We start from the raw sequence: 11,288 nt of genomic DNA, 5'->3' as shown, positions 1-11,288 counted from the left end.
TGAATCCCACATATTCTGTAATCAAAAAAAGACCAAGAAACACCATGCTAAATTCCTCTCTTGAAGGCTCACAGTACACATCAGAACCAAAAATAAAATGCCTTAATAATAAAGGAACTCAAAGCCTACATTTCCCAAACTTTGGGAGGAATCTTTTTTCAAATAAAAAACTAACCCCATCGTGGCACTTCAGTGTATTCTAGATACTGCCCAAAAGTTTTGAAGAGCCCTATCAGTACTGTATATTATATAGCCAGTGTAATCTTTAAGAAACCAAAAAGAAAACAGTAATCCCTTCTAAGTGCCCCCTACCTCACCCCAAGTGCTGTAACTCTAGGAAACAAATCTTATTGGCAACCTAGGTGAATGAGCAGGATATAAAAACTTGAAAAATATGTGGCACAGCCTCCTGTTGTGAAGAGTTTAGAATATCTAGTGTATCTGGATGGATCACAATTTAAATATTTCCCTTTTAATCACAATGTTCAGCTCCTGGAAGTTACCAGATCCTTTGATTTAGCTTTGGAGATTGAGAAGCCCCAGCTTAACTCTACACATCATTTGGCAAAACAGTTAACTGCACAGAATAAGATCCATACCTGGCTCATTTTGGGCAACTCTTTCTCAGTTTTATCTTTGTCTTTGGTTAAATCCTTAATCATCTGCTTTAGCTGTTTCTGATAATCAATTGCATCACCTGGAGACAGGAAATAATACATATTTGAGGCTAAAATTCAGTGAAAGCAAAAAGGAACATCTGTAGAACTGGGTGGTGAGGAAGGAATTCCACCAAGCAAATTCCACACACAAACTGAAAACAGATTACCCTGGAGTTTGTTCTGTAACTGACCACAAATGGAGCGTGGTGGCTGGGTGCTTCTTGCTACAAGAGAATCCCTGAAACCTTAGCCAAGAGGAGTAAACATGGTGGTAGGGTCAAGGGGCAGTCACCCTGTATCTGCAACTTGAAAGGTTTTTAGCATCTGAAAGCAGCGAGCCCTTGATTCACCAGAGGGAGGGACTAGGTTAACTTCACTTCCAAGAGCTATGAAATCCTCCTAGAAGATAATGAAAAGAGGTACCTACCATTTGACTTCCCAAAAACCAGGGGTCTTGACGTTGACAACAGTGGATTCTTTAATGGTGACTGGCTATCTCGATCATTTTCAGTGAGTGCTTAAAAAAAAAAAAGAACAAATTATTCCATCTTAACCCAAGCTGACAGTAATTTAGCTTTTTATGTAAGAAAGGACTAAAGGCTAAGCCAGCAGCCTGTGAACGGCAGAGTGCAGGGACTGTGAACCCAGGTGAACACCAAGCACTACCTGGATACAAAGAGTAAAAGAAAATATCTTACCAGGTAATGCCTTTTTCCTGATTTATGTAGGCAGTGTTTTAATTAATGGATACAAATTCATAGGATGTTGCTGATACTGACCTGGAAAAATGTATGTAGTAAAATCCTTTTCTAAAACTTAAAATACATGTATGTATATACATATAAATTCTAGAAATGTATAAGTTTCTGGATTGGGGATTATTTTCAACCTCAATGGCAATTTTTTTCCTATGGTGAGCACATACTGCTATACTTTCTAAATTTGTAACAAAAATTGAAGAAAACTACTGAGCCCAAAGCATTTTATCATTACAAGTTTTCTTGAGTATACAAAAATACAGTCATACCAGAACCTTTATTTTATTGCTGAAAATATAAAATGGCAGAGCCCCTTTGAAAAACAGTCTGGCAATTCGTCAAAAAGTTAAACAGTTACCATTTGAAAATCCACTCTTACGAAAGGAAAGGAAAACATACCCACTCAAACTTGTACACAAGCATTGTTCATGAGAGCCAAGAAGAAGTGGTAACCCAAGTGTTCATCTGATGAATGGATTAGGCCATACCCATCAAATGGACTGTCAAATTCAGTTATAAAAGGAATACAAATACGCCTAAGACATGCCACACATGGATGACCCCTGAGCATGAGGAAAGCAGCAAGACACAAAATGTACATTACATCATTCCATTTATATGAAATATCCAAAGTAGGCCATTCTATAAAGACAGAAAACAGGGCAAAATGAATGGATTGGGAGCAAAAGCCAAAGGGTATGGACCTTTTTAGGGTGATGAAAATTTCTAAAATTGTAATGGCTGTGAAATTGGAGATTTTAAAAATCATGGGATTGTTTTACATACATTTTAAATGAATGTACTAGGATACATGAAGTGTATATCAAAAAGCTCTTACAAATAACAATTACAAAGGATTATGGACACAAGATCTTAAATATTTGCTAGTAAACCACTCAGAGAATAAATTAAAGGCAAAGGCAAAACTCAGTTGTAATCCAACAAACATCCCCAAGGTGGCACCAAAGCTTTGATAAGCTATCCTCCTTCCTACTTAGGAGAATGGTTTCCCGTGTTTAGGGGGTAGGAATTGTTTGGGGTTTTTCTGTAACTGATATTGTCATTTTTCCCACATTGTACAAAAATTGTACAGTGGCACATGTGAGCATCCACTCATTGAATAGGAGGAAATTTATAAACCCTGGATGGTCCTTGGGGCAGTCATAATGGAACAGATTTTTTAGGTAATAGCTGCTACATGTTAAGAAAATACTGGGTCCCTATGCCTCAGAGAGATGAAATGTATACACGGGTCACTAACAAAATGCTCTAACAGAAGAACCAGTACAACCAAATGTCATGGGAGCATAGAGAAGAATGGTTAATTCAAAGGAAAGGCACGTGTCCAGAAAGGAGACAGGTCAAAAATCAACAGTGACAAGGAGCTAGAAAGGCCAACCAACCACACAGCAGCATACTTTCCAACTTTTTTGCAATCTGGCATGCAGAAACCACCACCCAGACTGGATACTAGGGGACAGTGAAAGAGGCTTGGAGCTCATTGAAAAAACTCATTCAGAATGTTACCAGATATTTATGGTCAGAAATATAAGATACAATGCATTAAGAGAAAGAAAATGTTATTTATAGGCAACCTTTTAATGTACTTTTCGACCTTTCTAAATGAGGTATCTGAACTTTCATAAATGTAACTTTTTACATTCTGATAGATGTATAATTTGTAATTCGACTACAAATGAATTAAGAGACATTTCTATTAAGTTTTCATTGTGTCTCACTTTGAGTACTGCACAAGTCAACATCTCTTGAAGGACTTATATTTGCTATCTCAAACTTGTTTTAATGTGGTATCACTTCATCGCTTCAATAAATGCCACCAACAGGAAAGTCTCTTCTCTATTCAAGGGCTTTGATTAGTTGGTGTGCATAGGTTTCATTCTCTATCATCACCACCACCACTGCTATCTTTGTCACTCTCTAAATGGGATTCTCGTGGAGAGGAAAAGCCAGTTCTGGGTCTTATCTTTGGTAGAAGAGTATACACCCTGCTTTCAACACAATTTGGCCTTCAGATGCAGATGAGACACTACAGTCATCAAAATAATACCATTCATTCTATTTTTTCTTGCAAAAGCAGAATAGTGCCTTCCTACCCTTCCACAGTGGTTGAAACCAATCAAATTACAGTATTTAGGTTAATAGGAATTAAATATATCCAAATTTTTTATAGGAAAACCAACTAAAAGTATCCAACTTGAGTCTCTGATATCTACTCTAAGAAAATCACTTGAGATGTAACAAGTACTGGATGCGGGGGCGGGGATCAAATCCATTTTCCTGGTGGCTTCTTAGCAATTTGGGTAATACCAGGGATCTTCAACACTCAGCTCTTCTAAAATGTTCAGTGCAATATTACAATTTCACAGAAGTCTTTGGGAGGTGTGTAGTATTCTACACTTCTCATATTTTTCAAAATCCTCTTTTGCATCTTCAACTCCAATCTGAAGAACAGATCTGTCTAGCTTAAGTTGTCCATCACCGAAGTGAATGTGCCTGGTATAATTTCTGATGTAGCTGATATCAGCACTTTCTAAGTGTTAAACTAGAATGTAATCTTATCATTTTCATGTGTCCTGTGAAAAGCTGACCTTTGTAAGCTTCCTTGGCATGTCATCCATTATCAGAATCATTATCTCCTCCAACTGACTTTCCATTCTCTGAGAGAAGTACTTGATCTTGGCTAGATTCATCATATTCATCATTTGGTTCATTTGTTCCCAATGCACTTGGTGAACCTTATTCATGTATGCCATTTGAACCATTTCCATTAATAAATCTGGTCCTTAAAGCAACATAGGCATCCTTTAGTTTCTTGGATTCTAGTAGATATTTTGACCTGTTGGCACATTCTCAAAAGCAGGAGATGATAGAGTGTATCTTCAGTATTGTTTCTTAGTATAATTATAAGAAACAGCTAACCAAAAAGTGAAGAACCAATATCGTGAGTATAACCTGAGTGCCACACGGTGGTCGTCACATGTTGACGACCTCTTGGTGTTAATTTCAAACACATAACATCCCATTTCATAATACTGATAAGGTTTTCATCCAGGGTGACTATTCTGTGAAATCTATGCTTGCATAAAACCACTCCTGTCATCTGATCTGCCAGTACTCTTGACAAAGGAGACAATGTCATGCAAAGATTCTTGTGTATTTCCAATTGGACTGCATACGTTTAGAAAGTGGACCTGTTCTAAGTAAACAAATTTCAAAAGTACATTCTCTTATCATAAGTGATGAAATATTTTGTCAAGTAACAAAACGGATCAAATGATACCAAAATCTTATAATACTCAGGACTTAATACTAGTTTTCATACTATTACTTATATTGAAATGTCTCTAATTCCTGATTAGGACTTTTAAATAACGACCTCTTCAAAACAAGCTGTCACTATTAGTGAGAACTGTTTGGACAAAAGGTTGAAGCAAGTGTCATTACCAAGAATTTGAATGGCTCGAATTTTTTTTAATTTTACTTAAAGCATGCGTAATCAACAGCTTCTCCCTTACTGACAAATATGTAAAGTTGAATTTTTTTTGGCTACATTGATTGGATTTTTTTTTTTTTTTAAGATTTTATTTATTTATTCATGAGAGACACAGGCACAGAGAGAGAGGCAGAGACACAGGCAGAGAGAGAACATGCTCCATGCAGGGAGCCCAATGTGTGACTCCATCCCAGGTCTCCAGGATCATGCCCTGGGCTGAAGGCAGGCACCAAACCGTGAGCCACCCAGGCATCCTGGATTTTTATTCTAAGTAATTTTTTTTACATCAAGTATTTCAAAATAACAAAGCTTTTCCTCTTTTGTACACAGATACTCCTATATTTGTCCATAGTTACACTTCAGGATTCAAATTCTAATACTGGCTAAATATCACTGATAATGTATTTATAACCTCATTCTTGATTGAATTTTTTGTTTGAATCCATACTTTGTTAGCACATGTTTATGTATTTTCATGTGTCCTTTCAATTTTCAGTTAAGTCCATTCAGGTTTTCAACATGAAATCCTTTTGAAAATAACTATTTTTAAGCAAATGGCAAAACTGGAATTATCTGTAAGATTTTTCCTTTTAATTCCACTTCTTGACAAAACTCCAGCTTTAAACAGCAATGCACTTTGGTGTGTATAAGGCTTCAAAAAGAAACCTATTTCTTCACATAAAGAACAAAAGACTGGAATAGCTCAAATTTTCTGAGATTCAACACTTTAAGATCATTCATTGTGGATCCAGACCAGCAGGACCCCCTGTGGAGAGCTGCTCTGAGTATTCCTACATCTGAGCATTTCTGGGAGGAGCTGGTGACACAAAGCTCCAGTCTCGGTATGCTCTTTTACAGAAAGCCTCCAGTGCCCAATCTGCTCATTTACCATTTCTAATACAGAGCTCTTGGTAGCTTGCTCTGGTGCTTCTTTCTAATGAATCTAATGTTCTTCCAGGAAATTGTCTTCTGGAAGTCCAATTAATATAATTAACTGAGCAAAATGGCCAATATCTGTAGATTTATCCATCTGCAGTGAAAACTCCTGATTTAATAATCTTCTGGACTACTACTCATCCCTACGTCACCTGATATGGCATCAAATCATCTGGACTATTTTTCTATTTCCTCTGCTAAACAAACACTCTTGCAATCACTATGGAGCCAATAAAGAGAGCTCTTTCTGAACTGTGAGGCCCTGGGCTTAGCAGTTCCTTGCTTCCTGAGCTGCATCAGATACCTTTGTAAGCAAGCTACAAAAGCCCTTTGCCTTCCATAATACCCTTGCAGAGTTCCAAGCGCTCTGCACAAGGTGGATGTTTGAGGTCAGGTGCTGTTGTGGTTTGTTTGGTACCGTGTCTCCCTCATCTGGCAAATGAGACATTACTCTTTGCACATACAGATCCAAACTTGTAATCTTCAGTATACTTCCTAATTAGCCAGTTCGATTTTTTTCCCCTCACTAGTGTGTTTGACCCACCTTTGCTCAAAAAGTTATTATGATGAGCAGTAAATACTTATTAGAGAGCTATAGGTATTGTGAGTCTTAATGACCTTAGCAAACTAATGTCTAAATTAATGTCTAATGTCTAATGCAGGTTTCACATCTGCATTAAGACTTTTTCTTCCTTTAACTGCATCAGAAATTCATATGTTAAATATAGGTAAGCAAAATGATAGATCAAATCTTAATTTCCACTTAACTTAAAATTTTAAATTTGGAGCCATAAAACAGAAGTATCATAATTCCATAAGTTCAAACAAGTTTTCTTTTATAAAGATTTTATTGATTTATTTATGAGAGACACAGGGAACCAGAGACATAGACAGAGGGAGAAGCAGGCTGCTTGCAGGGAGCCCAAGGTGGGACTTGATCCCAGGACCCCCAGATCAGGACCTGAGCCAAAGGCAGATGCTCAACCACTAAGCCACCCAGGCACCCTCAAAAAGTTTTTTAAAAATTAATTTTCTGGGGGCTCCCTGGGTGGCTCAGTGGTTCAGCACCTGCCATTGACCCAGGGCAGGATCCTGGAGTCCCGGGATCGAGTCTGGCGTCAGGCTCCTGGCATGGAACCTGCTTCTCCCTCTGTCTGTGTCTCTGCCTCTCTCTCTCTCTCTCTCTCTCTCTGTCTATCATGAATAAATAAAATCTTTAAAAAAATCAAAAATTAATTTTCTGAAGCAATGAAGGTCTACAGATGTCTTTTAATGAACTAGTTAAAACATCTTTTAGAAATAAACTTGTAATTTGGAAACAATTCAATATTAAGTTAGATCAAGAATCAAATATCAATCTCAAGTGGTAATATCAAAAGCCAGTAAGTTTCAAGAAATATTACACTACAATCAAGTGGGATTTATTCCCAGGATTCAAGGCTGGTTTAATATTCCCAAATCTATTGATATGTCACATCAGTAAGGATAAAAACCACATGATCATTTCAACAGATGGAGAGAAGGCATTTGACAAAGTACAACATCCATTCACATTATAAACTCCCAACAAAGTAGGTCTAGAGGGAACATACTTAAACATAATAAAAGCCTTATATGAAAACCCATAGCTAACATCATACCCAATAGGGAAAAACTGAGAGCTTTTCCCCTAAAGTGAGGAACAAGACAAGGATGACTACTCACCACTTTTATTCAACATACTACTGATTGCTTCACAGCAATAAGAAAAAAAGAAATAAAAGGCATCCATATCAATAAAGAATAATTGAAACTTTCATTATTTGCAGGTGACATCCTACTATATAGACACCAAAGACTACTAGAACTGATAAATGAATTGTGCAGTTGTAAAATACAAAATCAGTGCACAAGAATCTTTAGCATCCCTATACACTAATGATGAAGCAGCAGAGAGTGAAATTAAGAAAACAGTCTCATTTACAATTGCACCAAAAATAAGATACCTAGGAAGAAATTTAACCAAGGAGGCAGAAGGCCTCTATTCTGATAACTATAAAACATTGAAATTCAAGACGACACCAAGAGAAATGGAAAAAACACTTCATGCTCATTGGTTAGAAGAGTAAGTATTGGTAAAATGCCCAGACATCCACAGATCTAATGCAATCCCTATCAAAATACCAACATTTTTCACAGAACTGGAACAAACAATCCTAAAATTTATATGAAACTACAAAAGACCCTGAATAGCCAAAGGATTCTTGAAAAAGAAAAAACTGGAGGTATCACAATTCTAGATTTCAAGTTATACTACAAAGCTGTAGTAATCAAAATATGGTACTAGCACAAAAGTAGACACATAGATCAGTGGAATAAAATAGAAAACCCAGGGCAGCCCTGATGGCGCAGCGCTTTAGCGCTGCCTGCAGCCTGGGGTGTGATCCTGGAGATCCGGGATCGAGTCCCACGTCGGGCTTCCTGCATGGAGCCTGCTTCTCCCTCTGCCTGTGTCTCTGCCTCTCTCTCTCTCTCTCTGTGTCTCTATGAATAAATCAGTAAAATCTTTAAAAAAAGAAAAAAAGAAAACCCAGAAATAAACCCAGAATTATATGGTCAATTAATCTTCAACAAGAGAGAAAAGGATATCCAACAGGAAAAAGACCTCTTCAATAAATTGTGTTCGGAAAACTGGACCACTTTCTTTCACCATACGCACACAAAAAAACTCAAAAATGGATTAATGACCTAAATGTGAGGCCTGAAGCCACAAACATCATTGAAAGGAGCACAGGCAATAATTTCTCTGAGATTAATCATAGCAACATTTTTCTAGATATGTCTCCTCAGACAAGGGAAACAAAAGCAGAAACAAACAATTGGGACTACATCAAAATAAAAAACTATATAGAGAAGAAATAATCAGCAAAACTAAAAAGCAGTCTATGAAATGGGAGAAGATAATTGCAAATGACATCTGATAAAGGGTTAGAATCCAAAATATATAAAGAACTTAAACTCAACATCCAAAAAAAAAAAAAATAATAATCCAATTGAAAATGGGCAGAAGACATGAACAGTCATTTCTCCAAAGATTTCCAGATGGCCCACAGATATATCAAAAGATGGTCAACATCCCTCATCATCAGGGAAATGTATATCATCAACACCAGAGTGAGTTATCACCTCAAACCTGTCAGAATAGCTAAAATCAACAACACAAGAAACAACAAATGTTCACAAGGATATGGAGAAAAAGGAAACCTGGTACACTGTTGGTGGTAATGCAAACTGATGCAGCCACTGTACAAAACAGTATGAAGGTTCCTCAAAAAATTAAAAATAGAACTACCCTATGATCCAGTAATCGCACTGCTGGGTATTTACCCCCAAAATACAAAAACACTAATTCAAGGGGATACGTGCACCCTATGTTTACTGCAACATTATTCATAATGGCCAAACTACAGAAGCAGCCCAAGTGTGCATCAACTAATGAATGGATAAAGAAGATGTAGTATACACACACATACAATGGGATATTAGTCATAAGAATGAGATCTTGCCATTAGTAACAACATGGATGGAGCGAGAGAGTATAATGCTGAGTGGAGTAAGTCAGAGAAAGAAAAATACCATATGCTTTCACTCATACGTGAAATTTAAGAAACAAAACAAATGAGCAAAGGAAAAAAAACAAACCAAGAAACAGACTCTCAACTATAGAGAACAAACTGGTGGTTACCAGAGGGAATGGGGGATGAGTGAAATAGGTGATGGGGATTAAGAGTACACTTAATGAGAAACACTGAGTAATGTATGGAATTGTTGAATCACTGTTGCACACGTGAAACTAATGTAACACTGTATGAAAATATGTAAAAAATAAGAACTCCATCTTTACCATCTTTGCAATTTTTCTATAAATCTAAAATTAATCCAAGATCAAATGTTTATTTAAAAATCGAGAGGAGAGGGTGCCTGGGTGGCTCAGTTGGTTAAGCATCTGTTTTCAGCTCAGGTCATGATCTTAGGGTCCTGGGATACAGCTCCATGTCTGGCTCCCTGCTCAGTGGGGAGTCTGTTTCTCCCTCTCCCTCTGCCCTTCCCCACCGCTCATGTGCGCTCTCTCTCTCTCTCTCTCTCTCAATAAGTCTCTCAAATAAATGATAAAATCGATATGAAATAATTGAATGAAATAAAATCAATCATGTTCCGTTCAGTAATACTAGATATAGATGATGATTGTGAAGGGTGACAACAATGACAGCAAAGGAATAATTATGCATATCTTCTGTTAGTAGGAAAACATTTGTGAAAAATAAAGGCAAACTAAAGACTAAAACTCACTAATTTAAATTGGCACAAAAGGCAAAGAACTTCACTGATGCTAAGTCATTTGCAGGAAAGTAATAGCCTGTGGGAAGGTGGGGCAAGGTGGCTGCTACAGAATGCTCCCTGGGGACACTGCAGAATAAATGCCAGCTCAATTCAGAAGGTGTACCCAGAAAGCCACAAATGATGTCCAACTTTTTTAAAGATTTTATTTATTTATTCATGAGAGACAGAGAGAGAGAGAGAGAGAGAGGCAGAGACACAGACAGAGGGAGAAGCAGGCTCCATTCAGAGAGCCCAATGTGGGACTCGATCCCGGGACTCCAGGATCATGCCCTGGGTGTGAAAGCAGACACTCAACCGCTGAGCCACCCGGGTGTCCCAATGTCCAACTTTTATAGAGCTGTTGGTTATAACAACCACCAGGATCTCAGGGCCCTAAAAACTTCTTTCCAGGGCACCTGGGTGGCTCAGTGGTTGAGCATCTGCCTCAGGCTCAGGTTGTGATCCCAGGGTCCTGGGATCAAGTCCTGCATCAGCCTCCCCATGGGGAGCCTGCTTCTCCCTCTGCCCATGTCTCTGCCTCTCTCTCTGCATCTCTCATGAATAAATAAATAAAATCTAAACAAGAAAAAAATTCAAAAACAACTTCCTTCCTAGTCTCCCTCATTTGGAAGTTTTGTCAGCAGTTCCATCCAACACCAGAACCATGGCACTGGGGATCAGAGACCATTTTGGATTACTAACCCACCTTTATGACTTTCAAAGATCCAAGGACTACCTTAAGATTAATGCCAAGTATAACCTCCTAGGTTTCAAAATAGATTTCTTCGTTCCTGGGTACCACTGCTTAAACTTCAGGGAAGCATCATCTTACATGCTGGATAAATGAAATGGCCCTTCAAAAGAGTAGGTTTAAATAACCATCTATTAAGGCAACCAGAGTCTGCTTCCCCACACATCCCACAGGCCGGTGGTTCTCAAACTGTGGTCCTTAGAACCAGTGATCCAGAAACTCTGGAACGGCACACCCAGGAGCCTGGTTTTAACAAGCCTTCCAGACAATTCTGATGCATGCTCAAGTTTGGCAATCACTGCCACAGGCCA

The 11,288-nt window shown here is 38.0% G+C and overlaps 1 protein-coding gene across 3 annotated transcripts in view; it reads right to left on the bottom strand.

Annotated features, from left to right (window-relative positions):
* TBC1D8 (TBC1 domain family member 8) overlaps positions 1-11,288 on the bottom strand; it is a 113,030-nt gene that overhangs the window by 1,866 nt on the left and 99,876 nt on the right. For 2 of the 3 annotated variants that reach the window (XM_077915011.1, XM_077915012.1), the window contains exons 18-19: positions 1,087-1,176; positions 600-697 (exon numbers count right to left, since the gene is read on the bottom strand). In XM_077915011.1, the coding sequence (XP_077771137.1) occupies positions 600-697; positions 1,087-1,176 (188 nt within the window). Of the gene's footprint in view, positions 1-599; positions 698-1,086; positions 1,177-7,560; positions 8,391-11,288 lie in introns of those variants that run through there. The other variant, XM_077915014.1, reaches the window with a different exon arrangement.

This window comes from Canis aureus, chromosome 11 (genome assembly GCF_053574225.1).
Source record: "Canis aureus isolate CA01 chromosome 11, VMU_Caureus_v.1.0, whole genome shotgun sequence".
Lineage (NCBI taxonomy): Eukaryota > Metazoa > Chordata > Mammalia > Carnivora > Canidae > Canis > Canis aureus.
Note: the sequence above shows the minus strand (reverse complement) of the source record. Positions and strands in the feature narration are given on the sequence as shown.